This window comes from Lycorma delicatula, chromosome 7 (genome assembly GCF_047948215.1).
Source record: "Lycorma delicatula isolate Av1 chromosome 7, ASM4794821v1, whole genome shotgun sequence".
Lineage (NCBI taxonomy): Eukaryota > Metazoa > Arthropoda > Insecta > Hemiptera > Fulgoridae > Lycorma > Lycorma delicatula.
The window spans coordinates 51,150,731-51,178,585 of NC_134461.1; the positions used below are offsets into that span (position 1 = coordinate 51,150,731).

Genomic DNA, 27,855 nt, shown 5'->3' on the forward strand with positions numbered 1-27,855 from the left:
CAATACATTTGGAAAGTTGCTGTGCAGTATGCTTTAGAATTGTGTGGTGCATTCTGTGTTTTCAACATTAGGTTGATTGCCCTGTGGGTTTGTTGAGCGTTGCTCAGTAATGAACTAAGACATCAGTTGTTAAATTGTGATTGAATGTGCTTTGTTTTTTGGAATCAATAGCTGCGAGAAGCGTAATGATTCTTTTGATAGAGGAATGCATTTTTCTTGTTGAACATGTCTTTCATGAACGTGACAAATATATGGACTTATTGAAGCATAAGTTTTCTGAAAAGTTTCAAAATACTCCTGTTTCTAATCACAATGTAGTTTGAACTCTTATCAAAACATTTCGGGCAACAGGCTCTATTGAAGATGCTGATTGATGTAGAAGACCACCTAAACTAAACAAACAGAAGCTGCTTGATATTTTGGATGTTACGGCTGAATGCCCATAAAAATCAATGTGTATGTTAGCATAGCAGCAAGATATCGGACTTGTTACTACACATAAAGCTGTAAGAAAGAAACTGAAACTTTTGCCGTACAAGGCAAAATGTTTGTACAAGTATTGAAACCTACAAATCATGCTAAAAGACTAAATTATTGTCAATGGTTTAAAAGTTTTATTGACCAAAATTCTGTTGGTATCCTCAACAGTACGTTTTTTACACAAGAAGTGCGGTTTCATCTGGAAGGGTTTATTAATTCATAAAAGACATGACTGTGGTCAAACTAACCCCAATGAATTACATGACAGAAAATTGGAGTCTGGATCGGTGTGAGTAGAACGTGTAGTGTGGGTCCAATCTTTTTTGAAAATACAGTTAACAGTGGTCGTTATTGTGTTGATTTAACAAACTTTTATAGTTAGTTAACAGAAGTCTAAATCTATCACGATTGTCCAACAACAAGATGCTGCAACGCACACAGCTAACAACAGGTCAATGACGTTTTTACAAAATTTTGAGGGGTTTGTGGCCTGCAGTGTATCACAACAAACCATGCACGATTGACGAACTAAACACTGCAACATCGGCATATGTACAAGACATTTCAGTTATTCTAACATCCATTCCTATAAAATAAAGAAATAAAAATGCAAAGTAATAATTAAGAAGGTTTCATCTTTACACTTCTGTAATTCCAGTGCACAGCAACTTTCTGAATGCTTTTTATTAGCTATTTCAGATCTACCTCAATTTTTATGCTTTCAAATTCAACTAGAGCAAAAAGTTACTAATTTCTGTTTTGTAATCTATATAAATTGATAATTCAGTCGACTGTACACTAATACAATAATTTTTCACAGATAGTTTGTTAGACCACCAATATTTTTTCATATGTACACTATTCTTTTCTTAATTTATCAGATTTATATTCAAACCTCTTTTTTTATTAAATGAAATATATGAAATAATTGTCTTATGGACATATTAGTATGATAGATTTATTTCTAAAAATAAATTGGCAAAGTAGCTCCTGGTGTATGATGTAAGCATTAGATTAGTTTTTTTTTATAAATGTTTATGTTAATTCAGGCGGATGAATCACCAGATTAATGGCATAGGATGCAGAAGGCAATGGGAAACCATTGCATTAAAGATCCTTAAGGATATCCTTAGTCAATCATGGCATGGGATGGACCTTTTTGTGAAAGTTTTCGGAGGTGTAGCTTCCCATTATTCAGATCTCTGAATAATGGTCGCTTGAAAACACAAAATGGGAAATGATTAGAAATAAATTTAACGTACTTGGAATGAGATAAGTGACATGGGGATGAAATGGAGAGATGTCGAGTGGGGACTTCCACTTGTACTAATCAGGTGGTAAAAGAAGTGGTGGTAGGAATGGAGTTGGTGTATTATTAAAAAAGAAACTAGTAGGAAAAGTACTTAAGGTTGAATATGTTGATGCTCGCCTGATGATGATAAGGATAGAAGGTAGAGATAAAGATCTTGTAATAATTCAAGAATATATGCCAACACCACAATGTTCTGAAGAATCAGTTGAGAAGTATTATGGAATGCTGGAAAATATACTAGAGACTGAAAGGAAAAAGGCATGTGTATTGATGATGGGAGACTGGAATGCTGTGGTGGTGAAGGACAAGAAGGCAAGCTAATAGAAAAATATGGTTTAGGTAATAGAAACAAAAGAGGAGAGAGATTAGTTGAGTTCTGTATGGAAAATGATATGGTAGTGGGAAACACAATGTTTGCAAATCATAAAAGAAAGAGATATACATGTGTGTTGAGATGGATGGGGAGAAGTATCAAACTGATTACATGCACATACAAAAAGATATAAGAACTGTATAAAAATGCAAAAGCTTGCCCAGGTGCAGATATAAACTCTGGTCACAACTTAGTGGTAGCAGAAATCAACTTGAAGCTCAAGAAAATAAGGGTTGGTCAGAAATGAAGTTCCTATGATTTGGAAAACTAAGAAACAAAGAGATGAAAAATAGCATACTGGAAAAGATGAGAACAAGAGGAACAAGATAGTGTGAATGATCATTGGTTAAACATGAAAAACAGTATAAGCAGCTATAAACGATAGAAATTAAGAACAGAGAAAGAATACAGAGGAAGTGGGTCAGTGAAGAAGTGATACAGAAAATGAATGAAAGGAGAAAATGGAAAAATGTTCGGTCAGAGGAAGGAACTATAGAAAGCTTCATAATGAAGAAGAAAACCTGCGGTGGCAAGAAAAGAGTGGTTACAGGAAAAGTGTACTGCAATAGAAAAAGAAGGGAGGTACTATCTAATCTGAAAAGAAGCTGCAGAAATGGTATTCAAGAAAAATGGAAAAAGTTGTACAGTGTATCAGATCGAGTCAAAAAACAAGGACATAGTAACTGAGATGAATGAAATGAAAAAGATAGGGAAGAGTACATCATGGATTTATACGTACTGAATGGTAGATCTAGGAATAGAAGAAGATATCAAAATTCATGAAGATCATAAAGGTTATGATATATTAAAATGTGAAGTAAGTATGCCATGAAAGCAATGGTTAATGGAAATTCTAGAGGATGTGATGAATTGCTGATTGAGTTGTTTAAAGCTCTTGGGGAGATTGGAGAAATTCTATTATTGGATCTGTGCAATAAAATATGTGATGAGAAGAGATGGCCTAAAGGCTTTCTGGATACAATAATGGTGCCATTACCAAAGAAATTCACTGCTAGAAAGTGTGAAAATACTGGACTATTTCACATGCAGCAAAAGTCTTACTAAGAATTTTGAGCAGGAGGTTGTACAATAAATTTGATGAAAATATTACAGAAGAACAATATGGCTTTAGAATGGGAGTTGCAACTAGGGATGCCATAGGACTGCTTTGAATTATTGGTGAAAGATATATATAAAAGAGAAGAAGAGTATATGTTGTGTTTGTAGACCTTGAGAAAGCTTTTGATAGAGTAAGATGGGATAAATTAATGATAATTTTTAAAAAGGAAGGAATTGATTGGAAAGGAGTCTTATGAAGGAATTGTATATAAACCAGAAAATAAAACTAAGAAAAGGAAGTGAGATAACGTAAAAGACAAAAATAGGAAGAGGAGTGCAACAAGGATGCTGCATGTCACTTTCACTATTCAATATTTATCTAGAAGAAATCAACAATGGTTTGAAAGGTAATAGAGGGGTGGCAATAGGTGGTAGAAGAATAGAATGTATACGATTTGCTGATGACAAGATGGTGGTGGCGGGCTAGCAGAAAGTGTAACAAAGTTAAATAAAATGCTTAACGATCTAAATAAGGCTGAACAAGAGTTGGAACATATATGTGGAGCCCATGACTTATCCTGGTCCCCTACCTTCATACCTTCAAAATAATGCTGACAGGCAGTATTATAAAAGGTGTCGGAATGTGTTTCTGTGACGAAAATGTTATTTCACCACAAATTTAACTAAAATTATTAACTGAATTTACACATTTTGTGGCATTTTGATTTAACAAATTTTTCAGTTCAAAATCACCCAAAAACCAGAAATTCTGCACTAATTACAACACAAACAATATTAAACTCACAGGCACATCTGGAGAACATTGTGTTTTGTCATTTAACAGGTGTGATAACTCCAAAAACAAAATTACCTCCAAACTAAAAATGTAGATTTGGTAAAAAATAACATGTCATTGTATCTCCAAACCAAGAGCTAATTGGTCATTTTTATGGTGATTTTTGGATTCAGCAGATAGAAATACATTGGAATAAGCTATTTTTGAGCCCAAAACATTTTCATTGTTGGAAAAAGTGTAATTACTGATTTTAAGATTTGTGTCAGCTTTCATTCCAATAATCTTTCATTATGTTTTACTATAAGTGTTACTATGTTTTACTACTGTGCAGAAAATTTGTATTTTTTAAGCCTGATTGTAACAGTTTTATTTTAACATTAATAGTTCTTCAATTCTGCTCCCAACCACTACTCTCTTATTGAATTCAACAACTCATCCTGTCCTGTTTGCTGTATTTGTAACATGCTAAAGATAAACTCCTTAAACAAGCAAGGGACATAGCTGCCTACAAGCCCTGAATCAAGAAATCTGTCCTAGTTATCTGGAGAACTCCAAATACTCTATAATTTAATAAATCAAAATGCATTTTTAAAAATTTACCATTCTTTGATATTTTCCAATATTTATCTATACTTTCTGTGTACAGGAAACTGTTGGTTATGCACTTCCTCCAGAAATAAGCCTACCTCCAACTCCATTCGCTGATTCTGCATCTGAAGCTTCAGAACCGCTCAGTAAGTATAGTTTTTTATAAGTTTTTTGTAATTTGTCATACTTTAATTAAAGCTGACTCACTGATGGAGTGATTTAACTGAAATTATTCCAGGCTTTTGAGATTAATTCCTAGTACAGATGGAAATATTCACTTTAAGGCTACGGCCACATGAGCATTTTTTTTTTGCTGTAAATTCTTTTTTTCATGCAGCTTGTAAACAGGGGATAGAGTTGGTATGAAAGTACTCTTGTACATATTAGAATTCACATTGCTATACTTCCGGATAAGTTGCATGAAGTGGATTTGAAACTGAAGCCTGTCACTTGGTTTTATCTTTTTGATATATGGCAATGTAACATCAGAAACATTTCATCTGGATCCTGCATTACTTTTGTGAGCTGTTGTTCTAAATTTTCCTTCAGGACATTGAGAATTTATCTTTCAAAAGGATTTGGCTTTCACTTGTTTGGGATGTGTGAACATGGCTCAGCACAATAGCTATTTCTTCGGTTCTTACTACTGGTGCTTCACTTGCTTCAGTATCCATCATTTCATCATTCATACCTGATAAAAAAAACACATTTAAATAACCTCCAAATGATTAAAGTACATCCAAAAGCTTAAGAAAGAAGTTTTTTAGAGACTCATTCTGTATAAAATGAGACAAAACCTTACAATCAGTTTTGGAACTCTTAGGAATTATTCAGGATGCTGTGACAGGGGTATTTTATTGTAGAGTAAGAGTTAAAATAAGTTAAAGTAAGAGGTTTAATGTGTTAATTATAATTACTTTGCTCATAAACTACTTGAAGAAAGGTCATTTACTTATGGTGTGCATAAGGTTTCTTTGTTTTTCTTGACCTTCATTTTTAATTAACATCATTTTTTTTTCTTACTTCATTTTTAATTCTTTTCAAAAACCTGCCCTTCATACTCTTCTATCTCTTCTTTTGTAACATTGTACTTCTTTCCCTGTAACATCTGAGGTATTAATTACGAGATACTCACTACTCCTAAACATTCTTTTAAGAAACTGATATCACTTACTACACCTGAATATTAACAACATTGACTATAACATTGAAATTGATCTGGCACTTTCTTTCAGTCGATGTTATTATCGTCGATATGGCCAACAACATTATTCAAGCATGCTGTATGTTTATAGATTCGTTTGACACTAAGATGATTACAGTTTTGAAGACACCCAGTCATGCCCACTAGAAAGTATTCCTGCAATTGGAACAAGAGGAAACATTGGAATTGACAGTAGAGACAGTTTTAAAAATTACTTCTGTTCTCCTGAATGTTCAGTGTCCTGGCAAAATCATTCTTGTAACATTGCAGCATAGGAAGTTTATTGGTATGAGTACACATTACAAGCTACGAACTACTAAAAGTAATAATTTTGTATCAAATTCTTTAAAATTGTTTACTAGTAAGTTTTGTATAATGTCCTCTTTTAGGTTATAACTATCACCTTCTTATTCCTTCGGTTATAACTTTTAACTTAAAAATAAAATTTAATTTGTATTATTGCTTACCAACATTAGATCTTGTTTTCATCCATCTGGTCCCATTTTTCACCAATAACATTCTTATTTACAGCCCTCCAAGCATCTTTTTTCAGTTCACAGTTTTTGAATTCATTATGCCTTGTATTACAAAGATTGGACATATATTTTTCAATTTCAAGAATGAAAAACTGATTATCCAAGTACTATTCCACAGTATAATTATTTTAAATATCAAAAATTAAAGAAGAGAACATGAATATAGCAACAACAGAAACAGTAGTCTGCATCAAAGAGTTTTCATGCACGTATGGTCAGTTACTGAGCTTGAAAACCAGCTTGAAAGATTGGTCTGGTTGTATTCACCAACTGGGGACCTTGAGAATGTGACAGACAAGCCCTACACCAGCAGGAAAACAAGCTGCATCTGACCATGCCTATGTTACAGCAACGTGTCTATATTTTGTTGCTTGTTTTCATGCTGCATATTGGTTTGAAAGACACTCATGTGGCTGTAGCCTAAAAATAATTCCAGCCTCAATAGGTTTGAAGATCTGTATACTCTTCAAAAAATGAAATTCCAGATGTCATCCAAACATGTGTTACACAAATGGCAAGTATTGTAAAATTAATACCTTTACAAAAAAGTGTATTTGATGATTTACATTTTACAAATGAGATATGCTGAAAAGTATCCGGCCATTACAAATACAGTGAGAACTGATTATATGGCCTGCATGAAACTTTACAATCTTGGAGGAGACTTTACAACACTTGCAAGAAGTGTGTGAAGTTGACTAGACCATAACTTTCTATGGTGCTAGACAGTAGTTGTAAATCATTGTTTAACGAGTTTTATGTCCGCATCATTTTGTGACTACCACATTTATAATGGCTGAGCAATTACATCAGTTTAATATTGCTCATATACATTTCAAAATTTGAAAATTCATCTACAAAAACTATGTAAATGATGAAGAAAGTGAAATAATGACTCGTGATAAACTATGATAAAGTTATATGAAACAAGTTTTCAAAAATTGTGGGAATCCATTAAAGTTATTTCCATTCTGCCAGATCTTTAGTAACAGAACAACCAAAAAAGCAGACTACAATCAATCAAAATTAGCAGTTAATGGAATTAGAAGGAAATTTATAGGCCATCGTTAGAGAGATTTTGATGGAAAACATTAGCACATAATGCAATGCAGAAAAATTCATTCCATTTCTTTTTTCATAAGATCAGAAGGAATTATTTGTTGACATTTTCAAATTTCCTCAAGAAACTAAGTTAGTATAAGTTATGAAGTAAATTATAGATATATGGCTATGATATTGACACTACATCTTAGACTTTCACTTTCTCAGTGAAAGTCATCTTGATTTCCATATTCAAAGAAGATGGGATGATTCTTGATATTACTCTGAAGTGAAGTTAGAATTATTTACATCAAGGCTCTTTTCTGCATGAGGTATTCAATCAAAAAAAATCTTGCATTGTTCTACATAAGAGACTGTCTTTTCGTTATTTTTATTTTAATAATCTTTTGCGCTTGAAATACATTAAACATAAATTAAATAAGAAAACTAAAAGAGGTATATTTTTTTATTTAATATAAAATGTATTTTATATTTTTATTAAAATATATTGGAGTTATTTATTGAAACATATTGAGGTTATGTTGAAAAAGTCAACATAAATGTTGGCTTCATGTATTATTTATTAATTATGCTGACTTTGCTGTTTCTTGTCAACCTTAAATTGAGCTTAACTCCAGGTATACTATTACAGCATATCTAAATTTCAGTGACATTGATGTTGCAGTTTTGGAGATTTTTGAGTTACAAAATTTTCTCATTTTTTGAGCAGTTGAGCATAATTTATGAACAATTCACCCAGTCTTCATCAAATTCTCAAATGCACAACTTCATATACAGTTTATTACAGCATATCTAAATTTCAGTGAAATTTATTTAGTAATTTTGGAGATTTTTAAGCCATAAAACTTTATACATGATTGGTACTTTCATAATCATCATACCTCAAAATGTAAAGAAAGTTCAGTTTCACTTGCCTTTCCCAAATCATCATGCAACCAAAAAAATATCTCGAATTGATATATTTTGTCTGTATTCAACATTAAATTGAGCTTAATTCAGAAACAACTCAACCAATCTTCATCAGATTTTACATGCACAAGTTCAGATACACTATTTCACAATTTTTTCTAAATTTAAATGAGATTGATTGAATTGTTTTGGAGATTTTCAAGCCACAAATTTTACAAGTAAGCCTATATATATACTCACATAAGAAAATTACATTTTAAGTGAAACGTATTTTCATATTCCTCAAAGTTCAAAACGTAAAGAAAATTCAGTTTTACCTCTCAATCCCATTGAGCGAAAGATACAGTACTTTTCTTCGAAAAGTCAGTAAAAACATTTACAACTGTGGGAAAATGGTGTGTGGCAGCTTCATTATGATGTGCAGTTGTTAGTTCTTTAATTCTTATACAGACATTTAAGGGAAATCATTTTATCACCAAATAAAAAGTCTGCTAAAGCTAAGATTTTGCTGCCTGTTACTCAAAAGCTTTTCTAAAACAGAATACTGTTTAAAGGGAGGAAACTTCAGACCATACATAAAATTTTAAAAATATCTACAAAGCTGAATGATTTCTGAAATCCTGAGAGGAGTCTATTTAAAGGGAATTAGTGCCCTTTTTTTAATATTTTTAAATATTTAACAGTTGGGTATTTCTGAATTAGCCTCATATGTTATTAATAAATCACTTTAAATTTATTTGATCAGTATTAAATTAAAATATATTCTTTAAACAATAGTGGATAGTTCTGAACTCATGTTGAGAATTTTATTACTATTCAACATCACATATTATTAGTGTGTAATTGTTTTTTTATTGCAGTACATATTATTAAATTATGTACCAACATTAAAGATGACTGATAAAAAAAATTACCCATTAACTACATAACATTACCACTCTGTAAAGATTTTCACTTCAACCCAGAATCTCCTAAATAAGCTATAAATTTATTTTAATGTTTCATAAAATTAAAGTTACTTTTCAACCATGCTTACAAATATATTTACTATACAGGTAAATAAATAAAAATTTTGTATAGTGTACACTACTACTTCAGAAACTTCAATGAAGTACATAATTTATTTTTATTACGAAAATTAAATGTAGTAAGTTAAAAACACAGAGAACATAACAGTAAGATAACTTTTGTGGTGTTTTTAATCTGTGACTGGTAATTCATTACACTATTTAAGCAATAATTAAAATAAGCAATAATTGAAAATTTTGTGGCTCAAAAATCAAATAAAATAATATGTATTGTTACATTTAAAATGAATTTATGTATATTTTTCAATTATAAAAAATAAAAATAATCTTTTATTTTAATTATAACATTGATGTATTATTAATCGTCTGATTAAGTACCAAAAATCTTACTTCAAAAAATTCTTCATGTTGTTAAGGATTGTGTATTCTTTTACTATACAATAATTTTCATATATGTATTATGCTGAAACACAACTTAATATTTTACCTAGGAAGTAATATTCAATTTGTATCTATCTCAATATGAGAGCACTGCCATTATTTTTAGCTGATGCTAGAATGCAAACTGTGATGGGAGACTGAAGTCAGTGTTATAACTATTTCCTCAAATTATCCTCTTGTTAAAGGTAGTCTTCATTCATTCCATATTTTCATTACTATTCTAGAATGCTGAATGACTAGTTAAAGATATCATTATAGTTTAGATATTTAATAACACTAGATAGGAAAATATTTATATAAGACTATCATTGATGTATTACAAACATTTTACAGTAAGAAGTATGATCTTGTTACATATTACATTATGTGTATTATTTTATGAAATGTAAACATTGATTATCAAACAAGTATAAAATTACTGTATTTGTTAATAGGTAAAGAAGAGTTACCATTAAATTCTGCAAAGGATGTTCTTAGTTTAGATTTAGATGCTTTTTTGGCTACAATGACAGTGCCTCCTCCACTTCGCACTGCTTCAACACTGGAATTAACATCGGAACAGATCAACTCATTTATTATACCACCTCCTCCACCTCCTACTGATATACCCGTAAGACCTCTTTATTTTTTAATACAGATTAATGATATGATTAGCTTATCTGATCCTGATTTTTTTTTTTTTAACTGGCATTTATAACATTATCCACAAAAATGTCAACAAAATTCAGTGAACTGCTCCCTGCATGTTTAAATTTGGTGATTTACAGAACTTAATTAATAGGCCATTCAATTTTTAGAATTATATTTCTTAAGACGTTCCAGGTTCTGTGGAACCATCTGCTTGTAAGATTCTGCTTGATAACTCTGATCTCAATTCAGATCATATAAATTTTTTTCTTTCTTTAATTTAAATATAATATTTTAAATTGTTATAATATAACAAATATTTTTATAAGTTATCTTAAAGAATTTCAAATTTTCCAATCTATTCATAACTTTATAAAAAATGACTACTCTTTAAGGTGAATGAATCAGATTTTAAATGTAGAAGTGGTTCTAATGTTTTCAGCTATGCACAACCAACTTTTATCAGTGACTGGTTTATTATTGTATAAGTGACTGCAGAATTATTGCCAGCAATCTTTTTATTTTGAAAGCCATTATTTAAAATATGGGCAAAAAAATTAAAACTGAAGAATTCTTTAAATTAATATGATAATATAACAAAAGTTTAGTAACTAAAGGAAACTATCTTGGCTAAGCTAAAAACATTTTTTTTAAATGAAAAAATGTACTAGTAATTTTTTAGACAATTGCAGTACAGTTTATTTTTAGTAGCCTAAACTCCTTTCAGATGCAGATAAAGAACAGCATTTTATCTTCTGCGACAGGTTTTATTTTATGAATATTATAATATAATAACTGAAACTGTTTTCTAAAAAAATTACAAAACCAGGAAATGAAAAACTTAATTACCTAATACACGAAAACAAGTATAGCTGTAGGTTAGAATACCCAAGTTGAGGTCACCTTTATTGTGTTGCTGCCGAAAAAATTTGTATTTACAAAGAGAAATTGCTTTATTCATTCAGAAATTACTTCAAAATGTTTTTAAAAAAAATATATTACAAAATATATATATATAAAAACCCAATGTGTTCCCTTAATTGGAAGATTACAAATATATATATATGTATGTAAATAAAGTAACGAGACTGGTTCAGAAAAATCTTTTATTTACACTCCAATTATACATGGACTCTATCACCTTCAAAATACCATAGTTCCCTTGGGAAGTCACGCAACATTACAAACAGTTTTCCCACTCTTCATAGCTAGGCTTACCATACGTCTGAGATTAGTCTGCACAGTCCTAGGTTTTTATCTATATGTTTGACATATATTTTTATCTATATATTTTTTATCTATATGTTTGACATCGTGTTTTTAAATACTCTCTTACGGTCGTGCAACTCTCAGCCAACCTTGGAGCAAGCGCTGACATTGATTTTGACCAAGGCTACCGGTCTCCATTTCCCTAAATGTTAGATAAATGCTAAATGTTAAAATTAATTCAGAACTTTCCTGTTGTGAATTTTATGATGTAATTAAAACAAACAAACCATTTTTGGAAAAAGTCACATCTAGTGAAAAATACAATTGAATAGATAAAGTTTATGTTTCAGTAAAACTATTTCTATATTTAACAGTTTCTGTTTAACAGAAACAGAAACAGATTAACTTTAACAGATGTTCTGAGAAAGAAGAAGGTGTACAGGCGACCTTGAAACAAGAGTAGAAAAAGCTTTCTTCTTCCATCGATCTTCCCACAATCTTAACCTTGTTGTGAACGACTTAGACGTTATCCCAGAAATTCAAGACTGAGTTGGAACTATCAAAGAGATAATATTTTTTTGTGAGTTTGTTTTATGATGCAAGCTTATTGCTAGCATTCCTAAATTGTGGGAGACTAGGTAGTTAGATACAAAAGTATCCGTGTTTTTAAGCATGACTTCGTTGATATTGTTAATACAATACCGCCACTCACATTCCTGTTCAACAAAAGCATAGAAGCAATCATCCAGTCAAAAGTTCATCCAAATTTTGGAGAAGGTCTCTAATAATTCCTTGCTTGGATACCATCCTGTCATCTTTAACAGTCAGATTTAATGTAGACAAAATGCCTGTATTTTCAGTGATAGATTTCCATCCGAGTAACATGGGAGGAGTTTTATTGGAGGAATGGGGTGAAAGTACTTCATCTTGGGCAACTTTTTACAGTTTAGAAGGCATTGAAGGAGAAAGGGAATTGTGGGTCAAAATGGGAAAGAGGTACAGGAAGCACCAGACATAATTGAAGTTTTAGAAAAGGGCGAATAGTTTTCCTGACTATTAGGAAGGCAGTGCTGATATTGCCTTTACAGTCCTGTACAAGTACTAACGAGCTTTTATTTAACTCTCTTCATTGAACTAAAACATGGATAAGAAGCACCATTGGTGAAAATAGGTTAATGTTAAGCATTCACCAACAATGGTTTTTTGCTAACAAGGAGCAATTAACTGAAGCTTTAGTAAGACAGTTTGCATCTAATCCTTGCAAACTATTGGCAAAAAATAATTTTTTTTAAATAAATATTTTATTCTTCCTTTTGTTATAGTGGTATTATTGCATAGCACCCCCCCCCCCCTTCCAACATGGACTACCCTTCTGCCATGAAATAAGTTAAATTGTTTATGAATTCATTCTTCATTCTTTAGGCTAAAGAGGTTAGTAATAATAATAAAAATGTTTAGAAAAACTTGTGAAATGGTCTTTAATTATTTTTATTTCAAAATAGATATTATTTAAAAAACAGTTCTTGTAAATCTGAATGAGCTACCAAAAAATATTTATTTATCAGTTCTCTCAAACAGAAAAATTAATGAAATCAATTATGGTTAGTAGTTGATTGAAGAATCATTTATTTAAATCATATGCCACTGACATCCCTAATTGATTGTTAATAGGAGGAATGGCCAAATGTAAAAGTCTGCCTAAACTCACAATAAACCTTGAAAATTGGTAATTATAGGAATAAAAAATCATGGAGTAGTTTTTTTAGTTTATTATACTATGAATTAATATAAGTTAATTCAAAAATCTGTTTACAGTTTGCTACTAAATTTTTATTTAACAGAAAATAACAGTTCAATTTCTTATTTACATATTTGATTGTTTTAGGAAAATGAGGAAACAAAACTAAACGGTCATGTCATCAGTGGGAATGTTACAAATGATAGTTCATTAAATGGAATAGAATCAGTTCAGTCATCGAAACAAGTTGAAAGAAGAGGAAGTAGTGCAAGTGCTAAAAGTAAAGCAACTTTTTCATGTTGCACAAAACCTAGACAACAAAGTCCAGACAGTTCACCTTTAGATTTACCTCCTAGAAATGATTCACCTAGTCCTCCATCTCGTCCTCCTAAAGCAATAGTTCAGTCATCTACTGATTCTCCTCCATTACCTCCTAGATCTGACTCTTATACTGGAACACTCACTAAAAAGCCTCCACTACCTCCTGTACCATCACAAGTAAGTAAACCAATACAAAATGTATATTTAATTAAGTTATATTAATCCGATCAACCCAAGTATAGAATTTTGGGTTGATCGGATTAATATAATTTGTGTAGCACAGAGGAATATGATTCCTGAAAGGATCGATTTAAAAAAAAATAATTAGTTAAGTATATTGTTGCATTTTCCATGGCTCGATCAGGATATTGAGAGGTTGTTGACAATTTAGAATGTTTATATGATTACAGTTTATTGGTTTAAAATGCTCAAATTACAACCAGGCAGATTAATAATAATAACAATAGTGATAAATACAATAATGATAATAATAATAAGTGACAATAATAAAATAAAACAATTAATGAACACAAATATTAATGTAGTAATTACAACCACAATAATAGTCAGGATAAAAATAGTAAATAATAATTACATTACATAAAACATAACATAATTAAAACAGTAAGCATGACCAAAAAAACAGAGAAAAATACATAACGTAATCAATAAAAAATAACAATCATAATATTACACTTCAAATAGTGGTAAATGTCAATAGTAAATAATAAATATAGATTACACATAAGAAAGTGTTCAAAATAAATAATCATTTGCAATTAATTCCAGGTATATAAACAGAAAACTAGTATTCAGACCCATTAAAAAAGAAATCGCTAGTCTTAACCCTTTCTAACCACTAATCTTATTAACAAATTACCATATAATATGGACTAATATGCAACTACCTTTGCTATCTACCCTAACAGTTTATGAATTAAGTCTTCTGCATTATTTCTTTCACTTATACACTTATAGTTTTACTGTAATTCACCAATAGTATTTCTGGTCTACTGGAATTACTCGTGGCGTCATCTTACTCGTATCAAACTGTATACTCTCCTCGCTGGACTGACGTCTAATACACTCATCTCGCAGACTCACACCTGTGACTTTCCACGCTGGACCGTCGTCATACGTCTTGCTAGACTGGTTCACAGAACTCTGTCGAACTCACACGATTCCACACAACTTGCAGCTTCTCCTCACTGAATTTTTCACAGAACTGCTCTTGTAGGACTGTAATGCCTTGCAGATTGGTTCTAATAGAACTTTCTCTTAGCTGGTCTTATTGGGCTAATTATTCTGCTAGTCTATTTACCTGCCAGGCTGGACCCAAGTCGAAGTGTAAATCAGTCAACCAAGGCTTTTGTTCCCAAGAATTCCAAACTGTTTCTTCTCATTGTATAACAGATGTTCATTGTGTGTTAGCAGGCAGTATAACAAAGGACGATTGTTAAACAGACTACTTTACAAAAAGGGTTCTTTTGTGTTTTTCTGGATTTTGCAATTATTATACTTTATGTTACTTTCATAATAATTGGTAGGAATCTGTTACTCAGGCCCGCTATACCAGTCTTGTTACAATATATTTATTTTTTTTTTTGTACTTTTTTATCTTATTAAACTGCTTGTTTAGGTTCAAATTTTTAAAAGATTAGATCTTTTCAATTATTGGTGTAAGAAATTTCTTTAACATGTTTGATACTAACCAGATTTTAGTACATATATCCTCTAATAACATATTCTTCATGTTTTTTTTTTTTTTTGTTTTTAGTTCAGATAGCCCTAAAACATATAAACATAGTACACAGATAAGTTAAAACTACCATATTAATTCCATCAATCAATTTTCATGGGATCCCACAACTTCAGTTGGTATTTAATTTTATAATTACATTAAATAAATTGTTTTTGCAATTTGTGAATTTTGAAAGTGTATGTTTGCTGCAGAGTAACCATGCTCATAGTGTGAGTCGACTGCACTATACACTAATTCTATATATATATATATATATATATATATATATATATGTGTGTGTGTGTGTGTGTGTGTGTGTGTATGTGTATCTAAATTAGATTATAAATATTATACATATTATTATATATAAAATAAATTCTATTCTATTAATATAAACCACCAAAAAACAGAAATTAGAACTCATTTTATAATTTGTCAAGTTGTCAAAATTCCAGTACTGAGCAGCAAAATTTGAATATATGTTAATAGTAAATTTCAAAATTTATAAAATAGTAACAATTTTGACATATTCAAAATTCACAAATTATAAAAACAATTTATTTAATATAATTATAAAATTAAATACCAACTGAGGATAACACGAAAATCGATTCTTGGAAATGACCGTAATTATCCATAAAAATATACCAGTTTGCTGTTATTATGAACATTGTTCATTCTTTCTTTTTTTAAATATTGATTTTCTATTAATAGTATAATATTTAAATATATTTCTGACTGAAAATGCACGATCCCACAAAAGTGCTTTATGTTAATAGAATTAAAAATATAATTTAACAGTGCAGAGGAATAATATGAATCTTAAAAAGATTAATTTCAATTAAAAAAAATGTATATATATTTAATATTATATGAAATATAAATCACCAAAACACAGTAATAAGTTAAACTTACCATTAATAATAATTTATACCGTATTAATTTCCAACTTATCTAATTACTGTGTTTTGGTGGTTTATACTTCATATAATATTGAAATTTATCAACACAGAGGTCAAAATGTTGATGAATTATTAAAATTTTCAACATATATATATATATATATGTGTGTTACATACTGTTATATTGTTCAAGTTTTGGCTCTGCCCAGTCCATCTCTTGGGTCAGAAAAAACTGATGAAAGATCATGATAGTGTGGAGAGGTTTATGAGTTATAACCATGATGAAAAACAAGGCTTATTAAATCATTGATTTTATTAATCTTAAGTAATTTATATCAGCTGATTCGTTTTTAGAGAAATGTAAATGAATGATTCTCTTAGTCTCATTATAAATGCGTTTGATTTACTAATTTGACAATAAATAATTTATTTTTTCTTGACATATCGTATCAGTCAATGAATTATTTTTTTGGACAAATCTGGCGTGTAAACTTTTGTTGGCTAAACCGGCTGGATGTGTTCTACTTTTTTTACCTTGTTACCATAGTTATTTTTATGTACTTAAAAAGAAAATTGTGTGACTAATCATAACAGTCTTCTGTGTAAATTAAATAATCATTTTTTGACAGTTGTAAATTCTACTTGATACTGTTGTGAAATCTTTATGTATATCATGCTTGTTAATTGTTATTTATCATAATATTTTCTGAAATTGATATACTCTATGTATTAATATTTTTTTGTGGCTGTTCTGCTATTTTGGGTCAAGATTATATAAATAAAAGACAATTTATGAAATGTTTTGGAAACTTTGTTTGGTTGCTAAGACTATTTATTTATTTGTTTTCCATTTTTTATCACAGTCACTTTCAAATCCCAGACCCTGAGATCCTCTCAAAATATATTAATATAAGATCTATATTAAGATAATATATAGAGTTATTATGTTCATATAGTTATGATTTTCTTTACACTAACAAAAAAAAACTTTTTCATTTATTTCACACTGTGAAAACCTTGCTATCTTTTTGGGAATAGATTTCTGTTGCAAGAAATTTAAAAGTCAAGATCTCACTGTCACCCACCAATAATATTGCTTAGCCAAAAAAAAAGAATATTTACCTAGATATTGGCATAATAATTTGTCACTAATAAATAACAACTGCATGCAAGGAAACTGCATCCATTGTTGTTAACTTTGGTAACATAGATCTCCAAGATCATAAAATATATTTATGCAAGGATAAATACACATGCTTATAACCTTACTTAACCAGCTCCTCTTTTACCAGTTGGTATCAAAGTTATAACTCTTTTTCATCCCACTTATTTTACTTTATTTCTGTTTTGTTCACCTTCTAAGGTTGTCAGGAAGTGATGATCTATCCCCTAATCATCCCTCAACACTTCCTTCTTCCCATTTTCTTCTCAAACAATTGGTTGGAAACTGTTGGTTTCTTTCCTTCTTATCCTGCTTTTTAGCACAATCTATATCATCTCTGCATGTCTATCCTTTGTGAACAAATCATCAGAATTATGTTTTTTCTAATATTTTTATAGTTGCACAACTTACAAAGACTTTGTTTCATAACTTGGTTTCTTATTCAGTTGTGTCTCGTTTTCTTTTTCTGTTTGTTGAAAATACCACATTTTCATAGCCTAGATTTTACTATAATGCCTCTTGTTAAGATTGCAGGATTCACAGCCATACATAAGAGTGTATATAAAACATAATACACGAGATAATCAGCTTTCCCTTTTTTATAATTTCACTTTTCCGGTTGGCTCTCTCTCTCACTCTCTCTGTATATATATATATATATATATATATATATATATATATGTGCGTGTGTGTGTGTGTGTGCGCGCGCGTGTGTGTGTGTGTGTGTGTGTGTGTGTGTGTGTGTGTGTGTGTGGATGAGATGGGCTATATTACACAGTATTAGATACTTTGAAATGTTAAGTACCTCTAGGTAGTACAAATAAGTCGGGAAATTTTGTTTGCCAATGGTAACACTGAATTTTACACTTAACATGGCATATGTTCTTTTGGTTGAACAGGCAACCAAACTTGTTTTATGAAGTTTTTACGGTAAAGAGAAGTCAAATGAATGAGTTTTTATTATACCAATAAAATTTTTATCTTAACACATTATTTGTGAACAGATTCTTGTATGAAAGCATAATAATGATTCCAGAAGATGTTTACACATTTAATGTATATTTTTATATAAAAATATAGAAAAAGGAGGCATAACAATCTTCAAATTTGACTAATTTAACTACTTGTTACTAACGGTGTCAAAATATTCTGTGAAAATTATGCCTAGCCTTCAAGTATTGCATTGGCTGTAAATACCTGCATATATGTAATAAAATTTATAACAGTTATACTTAAATACAATAAAACAGAAAATAGTATTTTTAATAAAAAAATATAAATACATATGTATATGTTTTTCTTCAACATATTTTCTTTCCATTTCAGGATATTTCATTAAAGAATGGTTATTTATCACTAAGCCGTGAAGGCATTGCTGTTTGTACAGGACTTTGTGAAAGATTAGGTCAGATAGCTGCACAGTGTAATGCTGATCAGGCCCATGGTGGTGGGGCAAATATAGATGAATCAAGATTTCAGGTAATAAATTTATTACTTATAATATATGAATTTTTTTTTTGTTAAAAAATATTTCATTTAAAGATTGTAAATGATCTAAGGACTGAAAGACATTTATCCAATGATGAATTCTGTTTTATTAATCTATTTAAAAATAAATTTACTAATTAATGTTGTTCTAAATAAATGTATGTATTATAAAATTCATTTTTTACGCTTCCAGTTTTTGTTTTTCTTTGATTTTTGTTATTGACCTAGAGATCTCTTCTTCATCAGAATATTTTTTTTTTTTATAATTTACATGAAATAACAAAGTGTGCAGTATTATTTTCTTTTAAATTATAGAGAAAAATAATATTTTTAATAAAAAGTATAAATTCATATGTTTATACGTATTACTTCAACACATTCTCTTTCATTACAGGATGTTTCATTAACTCCTTATTTTGTTATGAGAATAACTAGCACAAGTTTTAGTTTGTTAAAATGTGCTACATACATAAAATAAAAGTATGTTATAAATAAAAATAAAAAAAACATATATCACTGATACGTTCTCTTTCTTCTTATTTTCTTGTTTATATAATATCATAAGATATGTTTACTTTTTAAAAGAATAAACCAGTAAATGAATTTTTTGAACATATATCAGTCAAAAATTTTGACTATTTAACATAAACTTAATAATCTTTTTTCTTTATATATTTAAAAGAAGTAGAACTGTTTGACCTTATTATATCCAACTGTCCAATAGACTTTGCTATGGAATTTAAAATGATAGCACAATTTAGCTCAGTGTACTTACTGTAAAATTACTATTTTATTTGGTACTAGCAGGGATACTCAGTTTGACCTAAGCATTGGTCATGTACTAGCATCAGTCTTAATGGTAAATATTGTTCCCAGAATTTATGAGACCAAATTAGTTATTAACTACAATTTTTACAACTTTTTTTATATGCAGGAGAAATAATTTGAAAATAGTTTGACAAGTTAGTTAACTTACATTAGATGAGTAGTTAATTTGAAAAGGTTAACTGATAGAAACAATACAAAATGGGATATTAATGAGCTGTTTGCATCAGGATTTATTTAACTAGTAAGATGTGGAAAGACCATGTTCATGACAATATGAACAAAAAAATCTAATTTTGTAGAAGTAGATTTCAATAATTATATTTTTTTCTAGATAGTAATTTTATAGTAATTGCCTTGCTGAAAAGACTTTCATAATTGAAAGGATTCTCTGAGAGTGGTCAGTCAGGGAGAGCAGAGACATTATAAACTCAACTGAGTATTTTACGCATTCACTTTGGCAAAGATTGAGTTAATTATCAAAATATTTTTATTTTTTTCATAAAGTGAAGATGAGAATTATTATTTCACTTTTAATTAATAAAGACGTGAGTTGTCAAGAGTCTCTTGATTTTTTCAAAAGCAGAAGTTTAAAAAAGAAGCTTTAAAAAATTATGACGTTTGACAATAAACTTCATGTACTGTAAGACTTCTATTTTTGTTGATGAAGGGCTTTTTAATCCAGGACTTAAGAGCATCTGGGTGGCTAACACACCTCAAACTTACAATGTCAAAGCTTTCACTGGCTCTAAGGAGTATGATTATTTAAAAAAGAAGGGATTGTGTATCCCAAGCTTACAATTTTAAATTAAATGGAGCTAAAGCCTTAGAAATGTCTGATGTTTACTGGATTCCCAGTATTTTAATTGCAACTTGTTTTAGATCACCTTTTTTTTAAATACTGCTGCCGTTATGCAGTATTAAATGTTTTTTTTAATTGAGAGGTACTGAGGGGCATAAGCCCTTTGGAAGACAGGTGGGTATGGATCCTTCTTCTATTATGATTCTTAATTATTTGTCAGGTGTAACACATTTAGAAAAATAATGATTATAACAATAGTTAAATTTGGGAATTTAAAGCCCATAATGGTAACTAAGCAAAATTTCTTGGTCATCATTACATATTTTAATTTTACTGTTGGGAATCAAATTTTGGGGAAAAATCATTTGAATATTGCAATATTTGGATTTTTTAATAGAAAAGGATAGAGCCCATTGGAGGCAAGAAGGCTAGATCATCTTGGACAGCTATATGTTGCATTCTTTTTCTTAATTTTTTTTCTGAAAATAAAAATCATTTAGAAAAATAAACAAACAGTTTTTAAACCACAGTTTTTCTCTTTTTGTTGGGCTCAAGAGATGAACATTTTAGGTGGCAGTAAGGTCTGAACTTTTTGTTTTCCTATTTATTTTTTTAAGTGTTTTTGATGGCAAAACACATTTTTAAACAGAATGGTTAGAATATCACCAATTTCAATTTTCATTCATTAAGAGGCTAATAGGCTCAGAAGTAGAAGGTACTTCAGGGAGGGTAACGGAATCACATCTACTTGGACACCACTATTTTTAAATTTTTTCTCTTAAGGTAAAGCATATCTAGGAAAAAACAAAATAATTTTGATATCGCTGTATTTTTGTTTTTGTTAACTGATGAATGGGTTGAAGAATAAGGGCTTGAAACATTTGGGATTCAAGGTCAGAACCTTTCCTTCAGCTATGATATTTAATTTTTTCTCAAGATAAAACACACTTTGAAAAGTTAAATTTGAAAATGCAGCATTTATTCAAATAAACAATAAACACTTTTTTTTTATTTTTACAGACAATGGAAGCAAGGGGGCTTCCATTGTCCTAACCTCCTTCTGTAATATGTTTTTTTTCTGAAGGTAGAACACATTTTGAAAAAAAAATCTGAATTTGGGGGATCCACAAGGAGTTATAAGAGTTTAAAATCATTTTAAAATTAATGATAATATGCTATTCCTGTAAAATCAGATTACAATGCTTAGTAGATAAATTATTTTATCATAATAGGAATTTTTTTTTCAATTGATTATTAATATTAATAATCAATCAATTTACCCTGAAGATTATCAAAAGGATGAAATTGAGGAGTATTTAGGGGTTATATAATTATTCTTATGATACTTGAGAAGGTAAAGTTTTATAACAGTCTATCACATTGTGACAATTTCTCACACCAGTAGTTTAGTAGTTTCTGAGACTATCCCAAACACCTAAACTATATAATATATATATATAATACAATATATATATATATTAACTATATTTTCTAATATTTAAATATATTTCTGACTGAGAATGCACGATCCCACAAAAGTGCTATCATGATAAAATTAAGGTAAGATGTGTCTTATCTGTACTAGGTCAATATCTGTACTGTGTGTATGTGTACTGTACTTATCTGTACTGTGTCAATATACTGTACTAGGTGATTTATGTTAATAGAATTAAAAATATAATTTAACAGTGCAGAGGAATAATATGAATCTTAAAAAGATTAATTTCAATTAAAAAAAATGTATATATATTTAATATTATATGAAATATAAATCACCAAAACACAGTAATAAGTTAAACTTACCATTAATAATAATTTATACCGTATTAATTTCCAACTTATCTAATTACTGTGTTTTGGTGGTTTATACTTCATATAATATTGAAATTTATCAACACAGAGGTCAAAATGTTGATGAATTATTAAAATTTTCAACATATATATATATATATATATATGTGTGTTACATATTGTTATATTGTTCAAGTTTTGGCTCTGCCCAGTCCATCTCTTGAGTCAGAAAAAACTGATGAAAGATCATGGTAGTGTGGAGAGGTTTATGAGTTATAACCACGATGAAAAACAAGGCTTATTAAATCATTGATTTTATTAATCTTAAGTAATTGATATCAGCTGATTCGTTTTTAGAGAAATGTAAATGAATGATTCTCTTAGTCTCGTTATAAATGCGTTTGATTTACTAATTTGACAATAAATAATTTATTTTTTCTTGAAATATCATATCAGTCAATGAATTATTTTTTTGGACAAATCTGGCGTGTAAACTTTTGTTGGCTAAACCGGCTGGATGTGTTCTACTTTTTTTACCTTGTTACCATAGTTATTTTTATGTACTTAAAAAGAAAATTGTGTGACTAATCATAACAGTCTTCTGTGTAAATTAAATAATCATTTTTTGACAGTTGTAAATTCTACTTGATACTGTTGTGAAATCTTTATGTATATCATGCTTGTTAATTGTTATTTATCATAATATTTTCTGAAATTGATATACTCTATGTATTAATATTTTTTTGTGGCTGTTCTGCTATTTTGGGTCAAGATTATATAAATAAAAGACAATTTATGAAATGTTTTGGAAACTTTGTTTGGTTGCTAAGACTATTTATTTATTTGTTTTCCATTTTTTATCACAGTCACTTTCAAATCCCAGACCCTGAGATCCTCTCAAAATATATTAATATAAGATCTATATTAAGATAATATATAGAGTTATTATGTTCATATAGTTATGATTTTCTTTACACTAACAAAAAAAAACTTTTTCATTTATTTCACACTGTGAAAACCTTGCTATCTTTTTGGGAATAGATTTCTGTTGCAAGAAATTTAAAAGTCAAGATCTCACTGTCACCCACCAATAATATTGCTTAGCCAAAAAAAAAGAATATTTATCTAGATATTGGCATAATAATTTGTCACTAATAAATAACAACTGCATGCAAGGAAACTGCATCCATTGTTGTTAACTTTGGTAACATAGATCTCCAAGATCATAAAATATATTTATGCAAGGATAAATACACATGCTTATAACCTTACTTAACCAGCTCCTCTTTTACCAGTTGGTATCAAAGTTATAACTCTTTTTCATCCCACTTATTTTACTTTATTTCTGTTTTGTTCACCTTCTAAGGTTGTCAGGAAGTGATGATCTATCCCCTAATCATCCCTCAACACTTCCTTCTTCCCATTTTCTTCTCAAACAATTGGTTGGAAACTGTTGGTTTCTTTCCTTCTTATCCTGCTTTTTAGCACAATCTATATCATCTCTGCATGTCTATCCTTTGTGAACAAATCATCAGAATTATGTTTTTTCTAATATTTTTATAGTTGCACTACTTACAAAGACTTTGTTTCATAACTTGGTTTCTTTTTCGGTTGTGTCTTTTTTTTTTTCTGTTTGTTGAAAATACCACATTTCACATTCACACACACACACACACTCATACACACACACACACACACACACACACACACACTCATACTCATACAGACACACACACTCATACACACACACACACACACACACACACACATACACTCATACATACACACACACACACACACATACACTCATACATACACACACACACACACACACACACACACACACTCATACATACACACACACACACACACACTCATACATACACACACACACACACTCATACACACACACACACACTCATACACACACACACACACACACACACACTCATTCATACATACACTTACTCATTCATACATACACTCATACACACACACTCATTCATACATACACTCATACACACACACACACACACACACACACTCATTCATACATACACTCACTCATACACACACACTCATTCATACATACACTCACTCATACATACACTCACTCATACACCACTCACTCACACTCATACACCACTCACGCATACACCACACATTCATACACCACTCACTCATACACTCAACCACTCATACACTCAACCACTCATACACTCAACCATTCATACACCCACCCACTTTCAATTACCCAGATTTGGCCTTGCAAGGTCCATCTGGATAATCGGTGTTCATATGCAAAATCTAACACTCTTACCACTTCATTTTCAACTTTTAAATTTTCTGATTTAACTAAGTTGGTCTCTTCAATTGCTAAGGAATCTTTTTTGACATCACCAGTCATAATGTCAAACGGTTCCTCTTTCGGTTATACTAAATTTATTTTCTGTTATAAAAAACAAAGAACAAAGTAAATATGTTTATGATTTATTGTACAATTTATAAAATAAAAATAATTTGTATCTCTAATTCACTTACAACATTAACAGTGCAGTCACAGTCAAATTATTATTATTAGGTAACTTTAATCGGCCAGGTTTTATATGGGAAAAACTTAGAAAATGTTTCTTATACCAAATTTTATCATTCTAATTTAAATGTTGAAAATGCTGCTACTTTTCTTACATACAGATTTTTCTACAAATTGTAATCTTTTACAATCAAATAATTTATTAATTAATAATTAACAAATTCTCCTGATTCAGTATTTTCTAATCTTACACACATTAGTGTGTGTTATTGTTTATATATATTGTTTATGGTGAAATTTTTCATAGCGATAAATATAATATACCTATAGAAATAATGTTACCTACTAAAATTTTGAATTGTAATCTTTTGTCTGATCAATACATACGAGATTATAAAAACATAAATTTTCTAAGATTCAACTTTTAATGAATGAGTTTGATTCTAAATAATATTTATTTACTTTTTATGTCTCCACATAAACTTAGAGCTTGTGTGTAGAACATGAAAATGCAATTTTATAACATAAGAAAAATATCATGCCTGACTGGATTTTGATATTGATCATGATATAGAAATTTCTTCTGAGTAATTGCAACTATGTATTACAGTGGTCACTATGAAAGAAGGTGCTTGTATAAACTATTGCACCTCAGTAAAAAAAAAAAAAAAAACTGCAATTATTTTTGCGCTAATTAGATTCGACCGGTTTTAGTTACTGTCATTTGTTTGAAAATTAGGGGTATGAAAAGTAGATTATTTGAATTTTTTTTGAGGCCATCAACTTTGAATTGCTCTACAATCCAAACCAACAGAGATAAAAATTTTATACATTTGGAAGTAGATTAAACGATTGTTTCTCAATAATTTTAATTAAGATTTAGCCCACAACTATTACTATTTAAGCCTACAGGTTGTTCAATAAAAAAACATCACATTTCGGTTAACATTAGGTGTAGTAAAAATAAATTTCCATTTATATCAGGCATTAATTTTGTAGAATTTTTATTTGTAGAGTTGAATTAATAAACATTCTCGTTTTATGGTTAGGATCATAATAATAAATTTAAAATTGTGGCAATATATGAAGGACTGAAGAAGCAGTTTCAGTGAGCAGTTGTCTCAACGCTGATTACAGTGTATTAATATTATGTCATTGTATATTAGTATAAATTAATTGCAATGCCAGTGTTCACTCTGATGAGTTCATTAAGCCCTTAGCTGTGGTATCTAACAAAGTATATGATATTTTATTTCCATATGTTCAGTTCATACTGGTTTGTTAGCAAGATTATTTAACGGTGCCATGTTACATTAGACAGTTTAGAATAGTACATTAATTTACATTTTTTTATCAGGTTATAAGTAATTTTTCTGTAACTATCTTAAGTTTAATATGAATGAGATGGAAACAGAGTTTCCCAATCAACATGGCTGTACAATTAAGGGCGGTTCCAGAATGTAATCTACAATGAATATAAATTTCTTCAAAAGCTATCTGACTTTGAATTCCGTAACACGATTTACTTTGATGAAGTTCATGAACTCACTGCTAAAACATGCGGCATTAGTTGGAGGTCGTTACAAAGGATATGTAGGACAGCTAAGGAGTGCGACAGTAACAACAGTAGCGTTCAGTTTGAGATGCCAGAGAAAAATAGGACACAAAATGCAAATCTGTCACTGAACGATTTCAACTATCATGTATTGCGCACACAATCATATATCAGTAACTACCCGTACCGTTCAGAATGAAATCCCTACCATTAAGAAGTTCAAAGATGAAATACGGTAAAAACTGGATATAAATCTACCATCTATGACCGTTTTAATATTGTAATAAAAATTGGTTTTTGTTATAAAAAAACTGAAGATGGTCAACGTTTCTTGATGGAATAAATTGATATTGCATTAAGAAGAATTTAATTTTTAAACATATTTTACAAATTAAAAGCGTAATGTGATGATCGACGTATATTTTACACAGATGAGATGTGGGTTAATGAAAATCATTCTCATAAATATTGCAAGATTCAAAGAAAAATACGATACTAAAATTAAAATCCTCATCAGAAAGACAGTCGTTTAATAGTATGTCGTGCAGGTTCGGCTAAAGAAAGGGTTCATTAAAGAAAGTATTAGCAGTAAATTCTTATGATTATCATTCAAAAATGAAACGGAACAGTTTCAATATTTGGTTTACAAATGAGTTTTTTTTAATTACTTACAAGAAGGGAATGTAATAAATAATATATAACACAACTTATCACACCCTTTTGCGGTAAATAAAGTTACCACCAACAGCTGGAGGAAAGCTGAAATCCAACAGTAGCTTCACAAAAAAGTGGTTGCTTGCAACCACTTTTATTATTAGTTAATATTAACCATGTATAAAGTAATCTGATAAAACTGTGTGAAAGGCAATATTAAAAACCATGCCTACATGTAGCTGATTATTATAGCAACAAACAGGACACACACCAAGCATTGGTTGCAGCTGTACTCTGAATGAACTTTTCATACCTTTCCGACCTCAATTAAAACCTTAATATTAAATACATTATATTGAAAATATCGTCATCTTATTCAAATTGTTTCAATGATTACAACGATGTGTTTTTTCCATAAAATATTCACTGAAACTAAAGGCAGGCTGTCTCATAAAAAAACACTCTGCATGCTTACATAATACTAGATTTGGGATAAATCCTAATTATAATTATTGAGAAACAATCGTTTAACCTACCTCCAAAAGCAGAAGGCTTTTATCTACATCGGGTTTAATTTTATATCAATCAAAGTTGACATTTTCAAAAAAAAAAATGCAACAAATTTTGAGTTTTCTGCTTCTCACGCCCTTAATTTTCAAACCAATGACTAACTAAAATCGGTCAAATCCAGTTGGCAAAAAAAAACTGCAGTTTCTAAT

General features: G+C 29.8%; 2 protein-coding genes across 2 annotated transcripts in view; one reads left to right on the forward strand and one right to left on the reverse strand.

Moving 5' to 3' along the window:
- Positions 1-21,656, forward strand: part of LOC142328284 (uncharacterized) — a 34,393-nt gene extending 12,737 nt beyond the window's left edge. The window contains exons 6-10 of the mRNA XM_075371988.1: positions 4,667-4,754; positions 10,223-10,398; positions 13,510-13,860; positions 18,815-18,967; positions 21,624-21,656. Coding sequence (XP_075228103.1) covers positions 4,667-4,754; positions 10,223-10,398; positions 13,510-13,860; positions 18,815-18,967; positions 21,624-21,656 — 801 coding nt within the window. The remainder of the gene's footprint in view (positions 1-4,666; positions 4,755-10,222; positions 10,399-13,509; positions 13,861-18,814; positions 18,968-21,623) is intronic.
- A 3,023-nt stretch (positions 21,657-24,679) lies between these two features.
- LOC142327793 (uncharacterized) overlaps positions 24,680-27,855 on the reverse strand; it is an 87,731-nt gene continuing 84,555 nt past the window's right edge. Inside the window, exon 3 of the transcript XR_012757100.1 lies at positions 24,680-24,843. The gene's annotated coding sequence lies outside the window, so the exon portion shown is untranslated. The remainder of the gene's footprint in view (positions 24,844-27,855) is intronic.